Here is a 23,119-nt window from a genome sequence, read left to right as displayed (position 1 = left end):
ATGTGGCCTTCAAATTTGATATTCCCATACATGTTTTAATGCTTTTTAAAAAAAAAACACGCAATGATTTCATCCTTGGGTAGTCACACCGTTCACCAACACAGATTGGGAATTAGCACCTCACCACTTCAAGGAGTTGATTTTCTTAAGTTCCTTCCGAAGTGACCAACTTCGAGGTAATGAGCTTCTCTGCATTTCACTAAGCTGGGTTGAGTCAATGACAGATGTAAAGTCCTTTACTGTTCCTTTAGTCCAAACCTTTCTGGACTGGTAGGATCTGCCAAATTTTAGACTCCATTGACATAGACTTTGAGAAACTGAGATCAGCTCCACATCATAAGTAGTGATCTGAGCAGGACCTTAGTAAAGAATACTCTTATAGATATTAGATGCTTGAGCAGAAGGAAAAATAAGCGTAAGTGTATCAAGGCCAATTTTTAAAAAGTTTTTTCCTCTATCACTTAGCTGCCATTCTCTCTACTCCCAAACCAGATATATCCTTTAAAAATGTCAGGAAAATTAGAATGAATGAAGAATTTGTCAATCACTTATGTGCAAATGATCGTGTTTAGTGCTGGAGATACAAATAGAAAAGTAGGACAGTCCATGTTCTCAAGGAATTCACATGCTACTTAGGGGGACAGCACATATGGAAGGTTTCAGTTGCAAGTCAGATGGAAAGGTCCCATGATCCTCAGGGTACAGAAGCTAAACAGATGGCAATGCTTCTTCTTTAAATGTCATTTCCACTAGTACAATAATAGAAGTTTCTGATGTTAAACCATTTGACACTGTAGGCTAGAAGCATTACTATTCCAAAGCCTCAAAGGCTCTTCCATTCAGGGTCCTGGACTATCTCCATCAAGGTACAATGGTAGATGCCCATCAAGGTGGAAGAGCTGCTCCAATATTAGGAAAACTAGCATAAGTCATATAGTCAGCATAAGTGACCGTATCAGTAACAATGACAACAAAAACCACAAGATTATATCAATAGATGTAGCAAAAAGCCTTTGACAAAATATAATGCCCATTCTTATTTGAAAAAAAAAACACTAGAAAGCATAGAAATCAATGGAACCTTTCTTAAAATGATAAGTAGTCTCTATCTAGCTACCTATCAGCTAGGTGCTGCGGTGGTTAGAGCAGTGGGCTTGGAATAGGAAGACCTGAATTCAAATCCAGCCTCAGAAACTTTCTAGCCATGTAACCTTGGGCAAGTCACTTAACCTCTATTTGCCACTGTAGAAGGTAGTGGCAAATCACTCCAGTATTTTGCCAAGAAAATCCCATGGACAAGGTCCATTGAGTCACAAAGAGTTGGACGTGACTGAAGCAACTGAACAATGACAATCTATCTAAAAGCAAGAGCAAGTATTATCTATAATGGGGATAAACTTTAAGCCTTTCCAATAAGATCAGGAGTGAAGACAGATTTCCATTATCACCACTGTTATTTGATATTGTATTAGAATTGCTAGCTATAGCAATAAGACTAGAAAAGGAAATTGAAGGAATAAAAATAGGCAATGAGGAAACAAAGCTGTCGCTCTTTGCAGATGGTATGATGGGTTTATGCAGTAGTCAAGAGGACTAGCATCTTTGGTATGAGGGCTTGCCAAGCCCTTTCAGGGATGCTCACCAACTTCTGATAACCACCATACTCACCCAACTCTTATCTGTGGCTCTGAGAAGCTGTAGCATCTGCAGTGACCACACCCAGGTAAACTGTCTCAGCAGACAGGCTGAACCTGTGTAACTTCAAACCTGTTGGTGAGTTAGAGAGATGTCTCCACCAAGCATGTGAAGACCTCCCCCAGTGGAATGGGCAGCTGAGAATAATTTGTTCCAACAGACATAAGAGTGGCTGAAGCAGGCATTGCAGAGCACTTAGAGCTTCATCAGACATTCATTGAAGACACCAATGTCCTCCACTATATCATGGGCCATCACCAGACCTCTTGACTTTTGTCTTGCCGCTGGACTTCATTAAGTTAGGAAGAAAGAGTGAGGCTGATGATGTTGTGCAACTCTACTTCACTTAAATCCAATCATGTGCAAGATATCACTTATGACATCATCAGTCCTCTTCAAAAATGAAAGACAAACAACATACTTAGAGAACCCTAGGGAATCAACTCAAAAACTAATCGAAACAACAACTTCAGCAAAGTTGCAGGATATAAAATAAACCCATATAAGTCATCAGCATTTCTATATTCTACCAGCAAAACCCAGCAAGAAAAGATAGAAAGAGTAATTTCATTTAAAATAACTGCAGACAATACAAAATACTTGGGAGTCTATCTGCCAAGACTAACCCAGGGATTATATGAACGCAATTACAAAATACTTTTCACACAAATGAAGATATATCTAAACAATTGGAGACATATTAATTGCTCATGGGTAGGCAAAGCCAATATAATAAAAATGATATATCTACCTAAGTTAACTTACTTATTCAGTGCCCTACCGATCAAACTAACAAAGAATGATTTTATAGAGCTAGAAAAAAGAATAACAAAATTCATCTGGGAAAGCAGAAGGTCAAAAATATCAAGGGAATCAATGAAAAAAGAGTTAAGAAAGGTGGCCTAGCAGTTCCAGACTTCAAACAGTATTACAAAATGGTAGTCATCAAAACAACCAAGGACTAGCTAAGAAACAAAGTGCTGAATCAGGGTGCACCCTGCACAGTAGTAAATAACCATAGTAATCAAGTGTTGAATAAACCCAAAGATCAAGGCTTTTGGGGTATGAACTCAACAATTGACAATTGCTGGGAAAACTGGAAAGCAGTACAGCAGGACCTAGGCATAGGTCGAAGGGGTAGCTGGATGGAGTAGTGGATAGAGCACCAGGCCTGGAATCAGGAAGATCTGAGTTCAAATACAGCCTCAAACACTTATTAACTGTGATACCCAGGACAAGTCATTTAACTCCTATTTACCTCAGTTACTCATCTGTAAAATGGGGACATATTAGAGCAGAACCAGAAGAACATTGTACACAGTAACAGCAATAGTGAAAAGATGATTAACTGTGAAAGACTTAGCTGCTCTGGTCAAGACAATGATCCAAGACATTCCAAAAGACCCATGATGAAAAACGCTACCCACCTCCAGAGAGAGAACTGATGAACTCTAAATAAAGATTGAAACATACCTTTTAAATATTCCTTATTTTTATTATTTTATTTTGTTTGTATTTTCTTTTGCAACATGGCTAAAATATGGAAACATGCTTTGCATGACCTCAGATGCATAATTGAAATCAAAGTTCTTGCTTTTTCAAGGTGGGGGGAGAGAGAGAATTTAGAATTCGAAAATTTTTAAACAATTATTAATAAATTTTTTACTTGTAATTGAGAAATATTTAACAAAAGAAATAAAAAAAAATTTTAAAAAAGAAATCCATTGAAAAACTAGAGTAAGTGACTTTCTCCATCCCAAACCTGAAGAAAAAGTTAGCCAGATTTCCCTGGTCACTAAGAAAAGGACCACACAAGAAAAGACAGCACCAACACAGACAAATAAGATGAAATTCTCCCAGTGCAACCATAGACACCTATAGTCTACAAGACTCCGTAGAGGTTCCCCTGAAAAAACCATAGGGTGAAGCCTCAGTTCTATTCTGCAGTGCTCAGATCAAGACACCTCAGGCCCAATGAACTCCAAGAAACCATAGAGGATATTATGCTCCAAGCATTCAGGAGGACTTAAGATCTACCTGCACTTTTAGCAAAGATGTTCCCTGGAAATTAAGTGCATGAACCAAAGTGGCCCAGGTTGAGATCAAGTAGGACCAACCACCCACTTAGTACCATCAGGGAGAACTAGGCATGGAGATACAAGTAAGGAGAAGATATAGGAGTTATTATAGATACATATATATACAAACATCTAACCCAGAAAAAGAAGATAACTGCATAATAACTGGAAGCAGAGATTCAAAGGAAAAAATGGATTTTCCACAGGGACTACATGAATACCTAGATTAAGTGAAGTGAAATAAAAATATGAAATAAAAGCTCTGGAAGGAAGACTTGGATGGAGAATAAAGACCTTAGAACATAAAGTGATAAACTTTGCCCAAGTAAAGGACTCTCTGAAAATTAGAATAGGCCAAACAGAAGTCGACAATTCTATGATAGCAAAAAATAGTAGAACAAAATCAAAAGATTGAAAAAAAAATGGAAGAAAATATAAAACATCTGCTATCAAAATGGAACTGGGTCAATCTGGAACTTGGGTCAAATAGAGATAATTTAAGAATCATCAGATAGCCTGAAACCATTATTTTTTTTAAATCCTGGACATTATATTTCAAGCAATGAAAAATAAAAACTTCCCTAATCTATTAGAACCAGTGGGCAAGTAAAAATAGAAAGAATACACCAATCACATCCTGAAAGAATGCCCCAAAGGAAAAAGCACAAGAGTGTCATAAACAATATCCAGAGTTTTCAGGTCAAAGACAAAATATTACAAGCAACCAGAAAGAAATAATTCAAATAAGGAACTACAGTTAGGATCACATAAGACCTGGCAGCTCCTTTTACAACTGTGAATTGATCTTGGAATACAATATTCAAAAAACAAAAGATAAAGGCTTATAACCAAGAATAACTTGCCCTGCAGAGTTGAGTACAATCCTGAGGAAGAAAAATGGACCTTCAAGCATTCCTGACCAGAAAACAACTATAAAGTGAGTTGTTGCTGTCGTTTCTCCTTCATTCTGGAAGAGGAACATGGCATTAGGAAGGTGATGCCATGACTTCCAAGTGAATTGGACTTAAGTGAGGAAGAGCCATGCAAAGTCACCAGCCTCACTCTGTCCTCCAGAGCCATCTTGGTGCAGTGGCAATATAAAGTGAGTAGACACTTTGAAATGTAAATGAGTCAAAAGAAACTAGAAAGATGAACTTATGTGAACAATTGGGAGTGACTATACAATGAAGAATTACTAATATTCTAATATTAGGAGAAGTAAGTGTCCCTTCATATCCATAATGTCTTCAAAGGGCATTGGGGGAATCATATAACAGTGGATTGATTCTTTTCTGATAGTTTTAAGAGAGAAAAGAAAAGGGAGAATAAAAGAAAATTACTAGTGTAGAGAAGATGAAGAAGAAGGTAGAACTTACTATTTCTCATAATTAGGGTTCATGAGAAGAATAATATGCAAACTTGGAGTAAGGGCCAGGGAGAGCAGGCATTAGATGAATTTCACTCCTATCTGAAGCAGGTAAGAATGGAAAGGTTGCCAAAAATGAAAATTTACAATTGTTAAAGAGTATGAGGTCAGATAGGCACTGCTTGGGGAATTATGAATTGGTCTAGCCATTCTGGAAAGAAATTTGAAATACCTCCAAAGTCATTAATTTGGCATACTTTTTGACCTGCCAATAGCACAACTATACTTATACTCCAAAGAAATCAAAGAAAAGAAAAAGGAAAGGAACTCATGTGTACAAAAAATATTTTAGCAGTATTTTTTTATTGTAGCAAAGAACTGGAAACGAGACGTTGGCCTTTAATTAGAGAACAATTAAACAAATTATGGTATGTGAATGAAATGTAACACTTTTGCATTATCTTAAGATAATTTGCAAAATCTTAAGAAATAATGAAAGGGACAGTTTCAGAGAATCTTCAGAAGACTTGAATGAAGAGATGCATAGTAGAGTAAATAGGAAGAGAACAATTTAATAGCTAGCATTTACATAACACTTTAAGATTTACAAAGTACTTTATGAATTACTTCATTTTACCCTTGCAACAACCCTGAGAGGTAAGTGCTGTTGTTATCCTCACTTTGCAGATGAGGAAACTGAGGCAGACAGAGGTAAGTGACTTGCCCAGTGTCACACAACTAGTATCTTGAAGCTGGAATTTAACTCAGGTCTTCCCGACTCCAGGTCCTGCACTGTATCCACCTAGTTGCCTCAATGACAACACTGTAAAGAAACACAACTTTGAAAAATTTAAGACTCTGGTCAAAGAAATAGCCAATCACAAATAGAGAAGAATGATGATGAAGCATTCTCTCCTTCCCCTGATGAGAGCCAATGGACTCAAGATTCCAAATGAGACACTATTTCTGGATATGGTCACTGTGTGGGTTTATTTTCGTTGACTATGTATATTTGTAATTTTTTTTTTAGGCAATTGGGGTTAAGTGACTTGCCCAGGGTCACACACCTAGGAAGCGTCAAGTGTTTGGTCTGAGGCCGAATTTGAACTCGGGGCCTCCTGAATTCAGGGCCAGGGCTCTATCCACTGCACCATCTAGCTGCTCCAACTATGTATATTTGTTACAAAAGTTGTAGTTTGTTTTATTTTTTAAATGGGGGAAGGATGAGAAAAGAGGAAAAGTTAGCAATGATGATGCCAAAAGAAAAAAGGAACAAAATAGGGCTATTGAGACATTTATTTAAATATACAAAAGAAAACAGGAGTAAGTTCAAAAGGAAGCAAAGACAAGCAGGACAGTTTTTGAAATTAATGTTGAATTTTTTCCTACATTTTCAAAAATACGAGCTATATGGAACAAGGAATCACAATTTCATGTACAAATCTACCTTTTATGTTCTAATTTGTGTAAGTAAATGTTGATTTTGGTGAGATTTGTTTATCCAGAACAAAATAAAGTTATAAAAAGAGGGGAAAATGTTAGAAAATAAACCCTTTTCATAGCCTTACTTAGGGTCCTGTTCATCAGTTTTTAGTCTGTTTGAAGGACAAGTGTGTGGGATAGAAATAGTCATAGTTGAGAAACTGCATTTGTCTACAACATATCATGTAGAAACATATAAGAGTTCATATCTGATTCCTAAGCTTGTTAGCTTAGTAAGCATCATAAATCTTCAAGTACTTCATTCTTTTAAAGTCATTTCTGTTGCCAAATAATTCACAAGCATTGCATAATTGCGTATATACAAGAATGTTGAATTTTTCTGATTTGGTCACTTTGTTTAATAATATAGTTTTCACATATTGATAAATGGCATTTTTGTAAACTTTAATGTTTGATTTCAGATTCTGAAAGAGTTGGGTGATCACCAATTAGTTAACTGATAGCAAATAAGTAAACATCCAAAAACCATCCTAGCTCATAGTGTATGAGACATCAATGACATACAATGATCCATTGACAAAAAATACTAGATTAAATTCTGCCATGCCAGAAGTGTCGTTTTTCTATTGAGGTTCATTTAAAATCTTTCTTCCCGTATTAGTTTTGTAAAGAGACTTTTCCATTTCTTTAATGTTCATTTATGTTTTTTCCCAAAATTGTACTTATATTTACATTTTTATACTTATATAGGCATCTAGGTGGTGTGGTGAGTAGAGTGCTGGACCTGAAGTTAGGAAGACATGACTTCAAATGATGCCTCAGACACTTAACTGTGTGACCCTGGACAAGTCACTTAACCTCTGCTTGCCTTAGTTTCCCTGTAAAATGGGAATAATAATATCATCTACCTCCCAGAGGTGCGGTGAAGATCAAATGGAATAATAATTGTAAGGCACTTAGTACAGTGCTTTGCACATAGTAGGCACTATATTAATGCAGTAGTAGTAACAGCAATAGTAGTAGTAGTTAATAGTAGTAGTAGTAAGCCACACTGGAAAACACCTGGGATTTGGGGGTGAGTTGTTTTTGGTCCCAGTGGGCAAGGCAGAAGCATTTCTGAGGGCTTCAGAAACATGTGTGATTCTTAATAGATAATGATAACAATTTTGTAATTTCCTCTTCAACAGATAATTTTACATTTTACTATTTGCTACTCTGATTTAAGTTAACTAAACTCACTCTTAGAGGCTTGTACTCAGAAGAACCCCCAATGTTCACCATTTGTTCTTAAAGAATAAGAAAGATCCTTGCAATCATGGCCCTGTGCTAAGAGCATTGACTTGGCAGCCAGAGGATCTTGGTTCACAGATTGGATCTCCTATTTTATGACTCATCTTTTATGACTTTTGTGTGAATCACAAAATCTTTCCTTATCTCATTTCATTAGAAAAAGAAGGTTGGACTAGATTGCCTCTAAGTCCCCTTCAAGCTCTCAATGTATGATCCTACGATAATCTTAAAAGATCAGTAACACAACATGTTTGTGTTACTGAAAATTGGTTTTTTTACCAGACCTGGGAACGTGAATTGGTGATCCAGAGAATTGCTAGTGCAGAAATTCTCCCCCCAGGGCAAACTGGTGCCTGCTCTTCAACTTTGAAAGAGTTCAGGGCATTCCACACACTATTCCACACTCTACTCAATGGAACCCTCCACAATTCATAATTTGCTCATTGAGCAAATTAGTATATTATTATATTAACAAAATGTGATGGCGCAACAAATTACAAGTCTTGGAGGGCCTGGAACCTAGGCCCTCCTAAATCTGAGGGCAGCTTCATTTCCATTATGTTTTGCTGCCTCTCCTCTGCCTCAAATATATGTCAGTTATTATTATTATTAGTTCCACCATTGACACAAACAGATTTGTGTGGCTTTGGGCAAGTCATTTAATTTCTCAGTGCCTCAAATACTCTGAGACTATAAATTATAGAATAGTTGCCAATATACAGTAGTAAAAGGAGTTTCCTCACCAAAGAGTTCTCTATACCAATGAAATCACAGTTCCGGACCAAAAAAAAAATCTTGGCAAGTTTTTATTCTGTGTGGATTTTGGGAAAAGAAAATGTAGGAGGTAAAGCTTGGAGTTAAAAAGACCTAGTTTCAAGTCAATCGACCAATTAATAGCTTTTATTAAATGTCTTTCTATCGGGTACATGGTAGTCTTGCCTCTGCTATGGGTAGCTCAGTTTTTCAGTGGTCCAGGCAAACCCTAAGATTACATATCACAGAGGGATTGCCAGTGTATATTGAAGGAGGGAGTTTCCATAGAAGAAGTTCCTACATTGATCAAATTACAAGTTTGGACCAGAAAAAAAAAAAGGTTTTGGCACAGAATACTTTTCATGACCATAAATCCGTAAATCTCTTTATCTTTGTTCTTATTTATTTCATATTCATTGATTCCTCTTCAGCTTCGGAAAGACAAAAAAAAAAGCATTCATGACTAAGGCTAAGGCGTAATTCTCATCTACCATCTTCCCTTTCCTCATTTTCTTATTGTCAATAGGTATCTTATTTTTATTGCTCATTTACTTCTTTGGTGTGAGTTCAGACTGTTCCTCCACACACCTTCTAGGCCTCTACTCAATGGAACCCTCCAAAATCCATAATTTGGTCACTGAGAATGACAAGCAAAGTATGATGGTGCAGAAATCAAATCACAGTGTTGAGGATAATTTTGGTGCTATTAAAATCAATGTTATCCTAAACTAAGCTAATTACAGATAATTATCACCAACAATAAATAGAAAGTGTGAATAATGTTATATTCCATTCACATTCATCTAGGAAGAAACTTCCTGCTATATTATTTTAGGGATCCTACATATAGAGCATTATTTAAATTTTGGGTACCTAAATAGTAGGTCTGTTCTTTCCTACACTTAGCATCTCTTTTCTACTTGCAAAGCTCCCTTTGAAGTCAATATGAGCATTATGCAGAGAGGAGATACACAGGGGAAAGAGGAAAATTATCTTAAAATATTGTCGGTCTTTTGCAACCAGACAATCACAATTTAAGGCAGTTTAAATTCAACCTACTATGTGCTTTATTAATTCAATTTGCACAATATGTCTGGGCACTGTTTATGGAATGGCTAAATGAGTAAAGGACTATTTCAATAAAAATGTGTCCATATTGACTAGTGAATGATTTTTAACGAAAACATTTTTGACAAAGAAAAGAAGGGGTAGAAGAGGAAAGAGATTCATATACAGATCTCATGCAGCCTATCAGATTCCACAACTGGAAGCAGTAAATAGAAAATATAAGTTTGAAAAGAGCATAACAAGGTTGCAATTGCGAATAACTAGTAGTCCATCTTTCCCACCTCACTATTTCTTCTGGGTAACAATTGTTAATATTGTTGATGTATTCTTGAAGAAGTGATCCAGGTTCTGCCTTTATCTCTTGAACCTTTTTAAGACCACCGCTTGTAACAAAAAGTCGCCTTGCTTTGCTGTCATGGGGCAGCACCTAGAAAAAAAGAGAGAAAATTAAAATGGCAGCTCTTCTTTTACAAGACCTTCAAACACTATTAGGTCATTACTTTTCCCAATGTTCATTAATGAGGTAAAAATAAAGCTAGAATCAAGATGCCTGTGGCATAATGAGACTAATCTTGCTGATAATATTTTTCTTTTTTTTAAATATTTTTATCTCATTAAATATTTCCCACATTTAAAACAATTTAACATTCATTTTTTTTAAATTGAGCTCCAAACTCTCTCCTTTCCCCCTCCCTCACATCTTGAGAAGACAATGTATTGACTATACATGTGAAGTCATGCAAAACATATTTCCATATTTTGTTGATAAAATTTTTAAATACTTTCCCCCAGTTACATGTAAAAACAATTTTAACATTCATTTTTTAAAAATTTCTGAGTTCCAAATTCTCTCCTCTTCCCCCTCCCTGAGACAGTAGGCAGTCTCATATAGGTTACACATGTGAAATCACACAAAAAAAATGTTTCCATATTAGTCATTTTGTGGAATAAACCAAACCAAATGAAGAAAGAAAGTTTAAAAAAAAAACATAGTATGTTCTGATCCGCATTCAGACCCCATCATTTCTTTCCCTGTAGGCAGATAGCATTGTTCATCATGAATCCTTTGGAATTGTCTTAGATCATTGTATTGCTGAGAATAGCTAAGTCATTCATAGTTCATCATCGTACAGTGTTGCTATTACTGTGTACAATGTTGCTATTACTGTGTACAATGTTCTCCTGGTTCTACTCACTTCACTCAGCATCAAATCATATAAATCTTCCCAGGTTTTTCTGAAATTACCCTGCTTATCATTTCTTATAGCACAATAGTATTCCATCACAATCATATACCACAACTTGTTCAGCCATTCCCCAATTGATAGGCATCCCTCACTAACGAGATATAAAGAAGTTACTCCTAAGAAAAAAAAACAGACAGAAAAAGGAGCACGGGAGCACTGCCTTTTCAGGCCAACAATGTATCACTACAGGTATAACAAATTGTTCCCACAAAAAAAGAAGTCATGTAACTCCAATTCTGCAGGAGGAATTAAACATAATATTTTTTGTGTCTATTTACAGGTTTCTTGTAAATTCATCTATTCTTGATTATCTGCTTTTCACTGAATGAAAATGGAGCCCAGGGATGAAGAAGATGTCTGTTCCTATGGGTGTGCAGGGAGTGCATGGGTATATGTATCCACCCCTGCACTTTAACCCCCTGCGTCTCCTGAACAGAATGCTTCATCAGTGACTCAACATGCAAAACTGCCCATCTTCCTTCCACAACCCTACCAAGCAAAAAACCACAAAGTCATTTTTGACTCAGATCTGTCCTTTACTTTGTACTTGGTATATGCCATCGATACATTTGGCTGCTCTTGTACTTAGATTGCTTAAAGTCTCTACAACTAGTGGGATGGGCAGCAGTAGGTCATATCGTAACACTATGCCCAATGGTTAGGGCGCCAGCTTTGATTTCTACTGCAAAGCAGCTTTCCTACCAATATCCATTGTCTCCTTTCTCTTGTCTCACTTTCCCTAACTAATATGATGACTTCCCAGTTTAAAAATCAGCTACACATTTTAAGTATGTGAAGCCCTATGGATTGAGTGGTGAGAGATCACAAGCATAGTAATAATGAGCATCAATTGTCATGTGGAAGCCAAGGCCAAGACTGCCCTGTCCTAAATGAGGAAATGAGGAGAATGTCAGGAACAATGGAGATGACAGTTGTACTGTCTTGCCCTAGTCATCACATCTGAAGCTTTGTATTCAGGTTTAGGAACAATATTTTAAGAAGACTAGAGCTAGTTAACCAAGATGATGAGGAGATTCAAGCTAATATCATGTAAGAAAAAGGATAAAGGTACTGGGCATGTTTAGACTAGAAGAAAAAAAAGGGAAATCTTAGGGACTGACTGCTATCTTGAAATATTTGAAGGGCTACCATGAGCAATTGAGCAATAAATGAGCAATTAGACTCACTCTGGTTGATCTTACAAAGCAGAAATGAGAACAATGAGTAAGAGTCAGAGGAATGTAAATTTCAAGTCAATATGAGGGAAATGTTTCAAATATTGAACTAGGAATCAAGTTGGCTGCTTTGGGAGTACTGAGTTCCCAAGCACTGAAGGCCTTCAAGGACAGAAGATTATTCTGGATCCTTTGTGACTCTTGGTTCTCTCCCTACCTGTCTTATTGTTCTTTTCCATTCTCATTTTTAAAATTAATTTTTAAAACTTTGAGTTCCACATTCTCAAAGTCTCAGAGTCATTTTCCATTCCTCACTATCCTTCACCCAACATATCCAATAAGTTGCCACGTCTTCTCAATTCTATATCCCTCCAATTTCTCTCATATCCATCCACTTTTCCCTACTTGTATGGCCATAACCCTTATTATCTATTATCTGGATGATTAGAAAAGCCTTTTCTGTGATATCCTTTCAGCCACACTCCTCTTTATGTCATGCAACAGATGAGTGCTGGACCAGGAGTCAGGATAACTTGTCATTCAGATGCAGCCTCAGACATTTATCAGCTGTTTGAACCTGGGCAAGTCACTTAACCTCTGTTTGCCTCATTTTCTTCAACTATAAAATGGGGATCATAATAACACCACACTCCCAGGGTTGTTGTGAGGCTCAAATGAAATATTTGTAAAACACTAAACACAGTGCCCACCATGTAGAAAGTGTTTAATAAATGCTAGTTCCCTCCCCTACCCTATATAAATGATTCCTTGAACTATTACCTTATGGTAGCCTCCTAATTGGTCTCCCTGGTTTGTCTCTTGCCTTTCTAATCCATCTTTCACACAGTTGCCAAAGTGATATTCCTAAAGCACAGCTCTGTTGTATCACTCCCATGCTCAATAAACTCTAGTAGTTGCCTATTATTTCTTGGATCAAGTACAAAGTCCTCTATTTGGTATTTCAAACCCTTTACAATGTGGCCCCAATAATCTACCTTCTTAATCTTATTATATATTATTCTCCTTCATGAACTCTTAGGTCTTCTTGCTGTTCTTCACACATGAAATTCCATCTCCTTGCCTTTGCAGAGGCTATTTCTCATGCCTAGAATTCTCTTGCTCTTTGCTTATGCTTGTCATCATAGATGTGCTCATTTCTTTCAAAGCTCAGCTCTAATGGCACCAGATGCTAAGTTGCCTTTTATTTAGTGTGTGTGTGTGCGTGTGTGTGTGTGTGTGTGTGTGTGTATTGTATAAAGCTACTTACTTTGTATATGCTTATATGTGTACATCTTGTCTCCCCCCACCAAAGGAATACAAGGGCAGTGAGGGCAGGAATTGTTTTTATTTGTGACACTGTATCCCCAATACTGAGTATAGTGCCTGGAACATAGAAAAGGAAGGAAGGTTTATTGTGTTTGTATGTGTGTTCTATTCCCTGGGAGACCTAGAAAATGTTACAGTAGCTCTGGTGAAAAATATAGTGATGGATAAGGATTAATTTAGTGATTAGGTATCAGTTTCACTTTTCCCTTCTATCCCTGTGTCGCATACTGCACATATTTGACAGGTTACTAATAAAAAAATCTCAGTTTATGAAAGTAAATATTAATCCAGGTACAGAAGCAAGTTAATACACTGAATCCTTTTCTGCTTTCAACTGCAAACAAGAAGAGACTTTGCTTACCTTGCTGAACTGTCCAACCACATGTTTCAAAATGTTTGGAGGAGCATCATACAGGAATGGTTCAAGGGCTGGTAGATACGTGCATTTTTGGAGAATATTTTTAATAGCTTTTTTACTCTGTTGAGGTAGAAAGCAAAACATAGACAGTAAGCAATCAATAAAATCTCGACAAGAATTCATGTCTTATATTCCTGGAATTTGAAAGTAAGATCAATTTCCTGGTCTAATCTGGAGTTGTGTTTCATTTTGAAAAAAACAGATGTCAGAGACAAGCATGAATTATATTGGATTAATTTAACATAAAATCATTTGACCAATTTCTTTCTTGTTAAATTTTAAACTCTATAGCACAGTGAGCTCAAGATATCTATAAGGAAAGAAACCAGTGAATTACAAGTGGCAAGCCCAAATTATCACTCCCCTGTAAATATTTCTAAATTGATAAAGTTTTCTATGCTAAAACAAAATAGAAAGTAATCAACCCTATCCCTGACAAGGTAAGGGATATGAGAAAATAGTAACTTAGAATTCCACAGAATAAGAGTATTATCAATTGAGCAGGAAATTCTAAGCCCCAGTGTGGTGGAGCAGACAAACACCAACAACAGGATCCCCCCAAATACTTTAACATAGCCAGAGGAACCTACAGACTCCAGCTCCAAGAAACACCATGAGTTTCAGCATAGCCCCAGGTAAATAGGTATCCTCCAGTGGCTGGACCTCCATGTGCTGGGATGGGCAGGAATCCCCCATTGGCCAGATCTCCATGTGCTTCAGTGTAGCCTCAGGGAAAGACAAAAACACTGCCCCCCCCAGGCCTTAGCATACAGCAGACACCACCACCAGGACCCAGCTCAGTACCAGGTAAGTTGCCAGACCCCTAACAGCTTCTGGCAGAGCCAGCCACCCTCTACCCTACCCCCTCAGCACAGCACTAGACATGAGGGTTCCCCAGGGGCCTCAGGGCAACATCATTGCAGCACCAGGTAAAGATCCAGGGCCTTCAGCCACTGGCACAAGAAACCTGAGACAGTATCCATTCCACCCTGGGTGCAGAAAGGAAAAAGGAAAAATAAAGATGAGTAAAAAACAACAACAAAAGAATCTGACCATAGAAATTTATTATGATGACAGGGAAGACCAAGACACAAACTCAGAAGAGTACAACAACGTCAAAAGACTTATGGGCAATACCCCAAAGAAAAATGGGAAGTGGTCCCAAGGCCAGAAAGAACTCGCAGAAGAGCTCCAAAAGGAGCTTCAAAATCATGTAAGAGAGGTAGAAGAAAAAATGGAAAAAGAAATGAGAGTGATGCAAGAGAATTATGAAAAAAGATTCAACAGCTTGGAAAACTGCTTAAAAAGTAGAATTGGCCAAATGGAAAAGGAGATACAAAAATCCACTGAAGAAAACAATTCCTTAAAGAGTACAATAGGTCAAATGGAAAAGAAAGTACAAAAGCTAGTTGAGGAAAATAATATCTTAAAAGTGAGAATTGAGCAAGTGGAAGCTAATGACTCTATGAGACATCAAAAATCAATCAAATAAATTCAAAATAATGAAAAATGGAAGAAAATGTAAAATACCTCATGGGAAAAACAACTACCCTGGAAACTAGATCCAGGAGAGACAATATCAGAATCACTGGACTACTTGAAAGCCATAATCAGAAGGAGGACCTGGACAGCATCTTTCAAGAAATTAATAAGGAAAACTGCTCTGATGTTCTAGAACCAGAGGGCAAAATAGGCATTGAAAGAATCCACTGATCACCTTAGGAAAGAGATCTCAAAATAAAAACTCCAAGGAACATTATAGTCAAATTTCAGAACTATCAGGTAAAGAAAAAAATACTAAAAGTGGCCAGAAAGAATTCAAATATCAGCAAGTCACAATCAGGATTACACAGGACTTGGCAGCTGCAACAGAACATGCTATTCCAAAAGGCAAAGGAGAAAGGACTACAACCAAGAATCACTTACCTGTCAAAATTAAGCATAATACATCAAGGGGGAAAATGGCTATTCAATGAAATAGAAGGATTTCAAACTTTCATAAGAAGACCAGAACCAAACCAAAAATTTGACCTCCAATATCAAGACCCAAGAGAAGCATAAACAGGTGAAAAGGAAAAGAAAATATAAGGAATTCAATAGAGCTAAACTATTTGCATCCTTACATGGGAAGATGATACTTGTAATTGTTAAAAATTACATCACTGATAGTATAGCTAGAAGGAATGTACATAGACAGAGGTTATAGGTATAAGGTGAATCCGAGGAAATGACATAAAAAATTGAGCGATGAGAAAGAAGAGTACAATGGATGCAGAAGGAAGGGAGAGGTAGGATAGGGTAAATTATTTCACATGAAGAGGTACAAAAGACCTATTACAGTGGAGGGGAAGATGAGTGGGCAGTGAGCATCACTTGAACCTTACTCTTATCGGTATTGACTCAAAGAGGGAATCATACACCCAGTCAGTTGACTATAGAAATCTATCTTACCCAAAAGGGAAGTGGGAGGGGAGGGGTAGGGACTGACAGAAGGGAGGGCAGATCAGGGGAGGTGGTAGTCAGAAGCAAAACACTGGTGAGGAGGGAAGGGATGAAAGGAGAGAGAGGACAAACAGGAGGAAGAATAGGATGGAGGGAAATACCCAGAGGGTAATCATAACTGTGAATGTGGATGGGATGAACTCTCCCATAAAATGGAAACAGATAGCAGAGTGGATCAAAAACTAGAATCCTACAATATGTTGTTTACAAGAAATACACTTGAAATATAGACTCCCACACAGAATAAAGGTAAGGGGTTGAAGCAGAATCATTATGCTTCAGTTGAAGTAAAAAAAAAAAAAAAAAGCAGAAGTAGCAATCCTGATCTCAGATAAAGTAAAAGCAAAAATAGATCTAATTAAAAGAGATAAGAAAACTACATCTTGTTAAAGGTACCATAGACAATGCAGCAATATCAATATTAAACATATATGCACCAAGTGGTATAGCATCCATATTCTTAAAGGAGAAGTTAAGTGAGTTACAGGAAGAAATAAGACAGCAGAACTATGCTAGTGGGGGACTTCAACTGTCCCCTCTCAGAACTCAATAAATCCAACCAAAACATAAACAAGAAAGAAACTAAGGAGGTAAATAGAATATTAGAAAAGTTAGATATGACAGACCTTTGGCATAATTTAGACATAAAGGGTGACACCATAAGCAAATTAGAAGACCAAGGAATGAATAGTTTACATGTTAGATTTATGGGGAAGGGAAGAATTCATGATCAAACAAGAGATAGAGAACATTACAAAATGTAAAATAGATAATTTTTATTATATTAAATTAAAAAGCTTTTGTACACACAAAACCAATGCAACCAAGATTAGAAGGAAAATAAAAAGCTGAGAAACAATCAAGCAAACAGCAAGTGTCTCTGATAAAGGCCTCATTTCTCAAATATATAGAGAACTGAGTCAAATTTACAAGAATACAAGTAACTCCCCAACTGACAAATGATCAAAGGACATGAACAGGCAGTTTTCAGATGAAGGAATCAAAGCTATCTACAGGTATAAGAAGAAGCTCTCTAAATCACTTCTGATTAGAGAAATGAAAATTAAAACAACTCTGAGATGCACCTATCAGATTGGCTGATATGACAAAAATATGACAAAAAAGGAAAATGATAAATGTTGGAGAGGATGTGGGAAAATTGGGATATTAATGTATTGTTGGTGGAGTTGTGAACTGATCCAACTATTCTGGAGAGCAATTTGGAACTACATTCAAAGGGCAATCAAGCTATTCATATCTTTTTATCCAGCAATGTTACTACTAGGTCTGTATCTCAAAAAGATCATAAAAAAGGAAAGAGGGCCTACATGGGCAAAAATATTTATAGCAGTCCTTTTTGTGGTGGCAAAATATTGGAAATTGAGATTCCCATCAACTGGGAAACGAACAAGCTGTAGTATATGAATGTAATAGAATACTAATGATGAGCAGACAGATTTCAGAAAAGTCTGGAAAGATTTGTATGAACTAATGCAAAGTGAAATAAGTGGAACCAGGAAAACATTGTACGCAGCATCAGCAAGATTGTGTGATGATCAGCTATGGATGACTCAGCTCTTCTCAGCAACACTATCTAAGACAAGTACAAAGGACTCATGAAGGAAAATACTACCCATATCCAGATAAAGAACTGATGGACTCTGAATGCAGATAGAAGCATGCCATTTTTCACTTTATTTTTTCATGTTTTTTTTTCCTTTTGCTATTTTTTTTCATAACATGACTAGTATGGAAATAAGCTTTACATGATTGCACATATATATATATACCTATATCAAATTGCTTACCATCTTAGGGAAGGGGTAAGTAACAGAGGGAGAAAGAAAATTTGGAACTTAATTTAAAAAAATTGAATGTTAAAAATTGTCTTTACACGTAATTGGGAAAATATAAAATATTATTTTAAAAAACAGGGGAAGCTAGGTGGCTCAGTGGATGGAGTGACAAGCTTGAAGTCAGACTCATCTTCCTGAGTTCAAATCTGTCCTCAGATACTTGGATATTGGCTGTGTGACCCTGGGCAAGTCCCTTGAGCCTAGTTGCACCAGTTTCCTCAACTGTTAAATGAGCTGGAGAAGGAAATGGCAAACCACTCCAGTATCTCTGCCAAAACAAAACAAAACAAAAAACCCAAATGGGGTCATGAAGTGTTGAACAGGACTGAAAAAATATAACTGGCTAAATCTACAAAACTGAGGTGCCCCTATCTGCAAATATACAGGTTTCCTCACTAAAATTTGTTATATTATATAAACTCAGCAACAGACACATCCATCAAACACTTTTCACTATCCTTTACTCTCCAGGATGCTTTTCACTTAAGTATGGCTAGAAACAGCCAATGGATGACTAATACATGACAAATTTGTAAAAAACAAAAACAAAAACAAAAACCCTGCCCTTTGGCCTACAACCGTAGATATACCTTGCAAAAATTGTCACTGTCTGAAGGTCAGTCTTCTGATGCCACATACATGCTTGTTCTCTCTTCACTGATTAATGCCACATGGCAATTGGCCAGCTACCATTTTGCCTCTAAACTCTAGGTATCCTCTTTATTGTTTGGTTTAGTACTTCAGTGTGTCCTTAAAGAATGTATTCTGGTCCATCTGCTTATAGTCAGACACTCAGTTTCAGCTCATAACACAAGCAGACCCTTGGGTATTTGATTTCTGGTTGAGTTCTTGGTACTTTATAGCTAATAATGATGGGTAACATTCATGTAGAGTTTTTTTTTCGACTTCAAATTTTATTTTGTCTCTTCAATGGTCTTTAAATGCAGTATAATGTTCATTTTCTATAGGTAACTCAGATGATCTAAACAGAGAGCTAACATTTATGTAGTGTTTTAAGGCTTGCATTATCTCATCTGATTTGTACGGTCTGAAAGGTTGAAGCTGTAGGAAGTGCTAATTCAATGCTAGGAGTTTTCCCTCTGAGATCTTATTGGTGATACTTTCATTTAACATTAATTATGACTTACAAGTGATTCACATTTGAATTTTGAGAAGATAGATGGGATAAAAATGAGGATGTCTATTAACTTTTTCCAGAGGATTGGAGGAGTTAAGCACCATTTTTTGTATTTGTCCTCATGTATTAATCTCGAATGCTATATTGAATAAAATCTTAGTCATAATATATAGTCCCATTTCCCTTCAATAATGATAAAATTTGCATTGATATGAAGTCAACAATGCCAAAACAAGTAGTCATACCATCAGGAGAAAATTTAAGCATCTTGGGAATCATAGAGGCAGCTAGGTGGTGCAGTGGATAGAGCACCAGCCCTGAAGTCAAGAGGACCTGAGTTCAAATCCAGCCTCAGACCAAACACTTGACACTTACTAGCTGTGTGACCCTGGGCAAGTCACTTAACCCCAACTGCCTAAAAAAAAATCATAGAAACTTTTTTTAAAAAGCTAATGTAGCTACTAATTTGAGGAGGGAAGGGAACAAGTGTTTATTAAGTACCTGCTATGTGCCAGGCACTATGCTAAGTGTTTTAAAATACTTCATTTGATCTTCACAACAACCCTGAGAGGCAGGTGCTATTATTATCCCCATTTTACAGGTGAGAAAACTGAGATGAGCAGAGGTTAAAGGATTTGCCCTTAGTCACACAGCTAATAAGCGTCTGAGGTCAAATTTGAACTCAGATTTTCCTGTCTCTGGACCCACTGCTCTATTCACTTCACCACCTAATTGAGACCATATCTACTGATTATAAGGCAAAGATCACACTTACTGCATCACCTATACCCTTGACTACAATTCTCATAGTGTAAGGTTGGTGATATTGTTAAGTAGTCAACCCAGGTGTTACAGACTAGTGAACAGAACCATGGTCTGGGCAGCAGAGTGACCAGAAGGGCACCAGCCAATCGAGCTAGGATGATGTCTTTCTGAAAGCCTGGAAATACATTCAGAGGAAAAGCAAAGGACTAAGTCAGAATGCTCTACATAAAGGGAATCCAGAAAATTAGACCAAGAAACCAGAGCTAAGAAATCAAGACTAGTGGAACCAAAACCATACTCAGCAGGAAAATTCTGCATTCATGCTCCATATTGCCAGTGGCTCAGTTTGCCTGCTGTCCATGCCTACATGCAAGTATTGTGCCTCTCCATCCATCACTACCTGTGCCAATACACAGAAGGTCTCTCAACAAGAGTTTTGATGACATTGAGGGAAATTTCCAGTCTCTTATCCAGAATTTTTATCTATAATACATCAAACATCCAGGTGGGTGTTTGGAAAGGCTTCTTTGTTATTCTTTTGAAAGATAAAAAATTAGGCAAATATCCCTAGAGACATTTACATAAATCTCGACAAAAATAACCACCACCGACTCTCATTTAATGTAGGCATCAGAAAAAAAACAATTGAGTGATCAATTCATTATTTTAATTCAGTCCTATTATAAAACTGAATCACTTATTGATCTTAAGTAAGGTATTTTTCCATTGTTTGAGGCAATTAGTAGCACTAAATAAAATAAAATGCTTCAATATCATGGTAGAGTTGTGGATTCAGCCATTATACTATCTACATCCAACACCTATATTGAGGGATAACTTCTGTTGCAATATCAAATTGCTGTAGTGAAAGAACACTGGGCCTTTTCCGTCAAAACTTAGAATTAGCATTTGCTATATATTTAGAAGCCCTGTTTTTACTTTTAAACAACCTACATGATAAGAGCAGCAATTAATAATTTCAGCAAGTATAAATGATCAACATTAAATTATCAACATTTAATTAGCAGTTGTTACCACTTCAGATGTTTTTGGCTTTGGTGAGATTTTTTTTCAGGAAGGGTGGGGATAACAAAGTTATTAATTGCAGGTCTTATTAATTTCTTGTAAGATACTTGAAAGTGGGAAAAAAATGTTGCACTCAGAAAGTTTCCATTTGCTCTGAGGTAAACCTAGTCTAAGTAAAGACTGCTCTGGCCCCCAAAACAAGGGGGAAAACCCTAAAGCCAACAGCAGACCAAAAATTGTCTCAGAAGTAACTTCATAACTGAACTGGTAGCCTGAAAGAATTGATCCTGCCCAAATGGGATGACTGTGATGCTCAAAATCCAAGTTTAAAAAAGGAAATCATAGCTATCCGAGTGTTTCCAGCAATGTAGATCTTATGTTACAAAGATGAAATTTATGGCTAACGGATAGTACTCTTTAGTTTGTATGAAATAGACACAAGACTAAGAGTAAGACAGCTTGGAAATACACAAATTCTAAGATGCTGCCTGATAACTCTTCCAGGATCAAAATCAACTAGAAAATGGTTATAGAAGTTGACATGCCTTGGGGACAGAATGAACCTCAGGTTGGCCTTATGATTTGAAACTTGCCAAAGATTAGCAAATGAGGAGCACAGTTAGTTCACAACTCTCCTAGATAACAATTTTCTAGGCTGAGCTGATGTCAAATCAAACAGACTTGAGTGGGCATTTTGAGGTCTTTAAAACGACTCCTGATAGAGCCCAAGGGCCAGTTAAAAAAAAACAAAACAAGTTAGCAATATAACAAAAATATTTGACTGGGCTTGTTGCCTTAGGCAGGATGAATGACTAATGAAGATGCCCTTTTCATATAGAATTTAACATGCGGTATTGCACTATCTTGGCGGGTTGTATACAAAGGTTTTTAAAGAAATAAACTGAAGTTACTGTCATCTCCTAAAGATGATTATCTATCTTGAGCCTCCTTCTTCCCTTCCCCCATACTTGTCATCATTTCATTTTTGAAACAAAATAAGTGAAAAGCTGTTAAAAGCCTACCGTAAGTCAATTCATTTTAACAGACATTTATTAAGGGCCTGTTATGTACTAGCAGATGTGCTTGGTGCTGGAGATACCAAGCAAAAACAAGGAGTGCTTTGGCCCCCAAAGATCTTTGTCCTCAAAGAGTTTATATTCTGCTGGGGGCTACAACAGGTACGTAGGTAAATGAATCTAATCTAATTTGAGAGAATCTAATTTGAGGCTGTTTTAACAGGATGAAAAGATTTGGCACCTGGATTCTGAAGCAAACTAAGTATTCTGAGAGATAAAACCAAGGAGAAAGTGCATTCTAGGCTTGGGGGGAGAGAGGAAATGACTCACATGAAAACAATGAGATGGGAAATGGGAAATGGATTGGGGCACAGTTCTAGGAATAAAGAAGTAATAGTATGGCTGCAAAATGGATTGCACCAATGAAACGGTGATAGGAAATAAAGGTCCCAGAGAATGGATAGTGAAACATACCACCTCCTCTCCACAGGGCGGTGGGGGCCTGTGAGGGTGAACATTTCCAGACACTGTCAGACATTGTCCAAGTGTTTTCCTTTGTTACAAGGAAGAGTTCAATTCAGAGAAAGTGAGGTGTCTATTCTGAGATGATGATGATTTAAAAATGAGGGAGGCAAAGAGGGAAAGAGAGAGGAAGGGAGGGAGGAAAGGAGGGAGGGAGGGAAAGACAGAGAGAGACCAACAGACAGACAAACAAACAGACAAGAGTCAGAAAGACAGAATAAGAGACAAAGAGGGAAATACGACTAGAAAGGTAGGTTAGAGTCAAAACTGGGAGATGGTAGGGGACATTAAATGCCAAGCTAAGAAGTTTATATTTTATCCTAGAGGCAGTAGGAAACCGCTGAAAGTTGTTAGCGGAAATGTGACATTTGCCTTATGCCAATTATTTTGGCAGCTATGTGGGAAATGGATTGGAGACGGGGAGAAAACATTTCA

The 23,119-nt window shown here is 37.1% G+C and overlaps 1 protein-coding gene across 2 annotated transcripts in view; it reads right to left on the bottom strand.

Annotated features, from left to right (window-relative positions):
* SPAG6 (sperm associated antigen 6) overlaps window positions 1-23,119 on the bottom strand; it is an 86,758-nt gene that overhangs the window by 3,028 nt on the left and 60,611 nt on the right. For both annotated transcript variants that reach the window (XM_027847871.1, XM_027847870.1), the window contains 2 exons: window positions 13,803-13,919; window positions 9,975-10,120 (listed from right to left, as the gene is read on the bottom strand). In XM_027847871.1, the coding sequence (XP_027703672.1) occupies window positions 9,975-10,120; window positions 13,803-13,919 (263 nt within the window). The remainder of the gene's footprint in view (window positions 1-9,974; window positions 10,121-13,802; window positions 13,920-23,119) is intronic.

This window comes from Vombatus ursinus, unplaced genomic scaffold (assembly GCF_900497805.2).
Source record: "Vombatus ursinus unplaced genomic scaffold, bare-nosed wombat genome assembly UNPS02005459.1, whole genome shotgun sequence".
Taxonomy (NCBI): domain Eukaryota; kingdom Metazoa; phylum Chordata; class Mammalia; order Diprotodontia; family Vombatidae; genus Vombatus; species Vombatus ursinus.
This window is presented reverse-complemented; position numbering and strand designations above follow the sequence as displayed.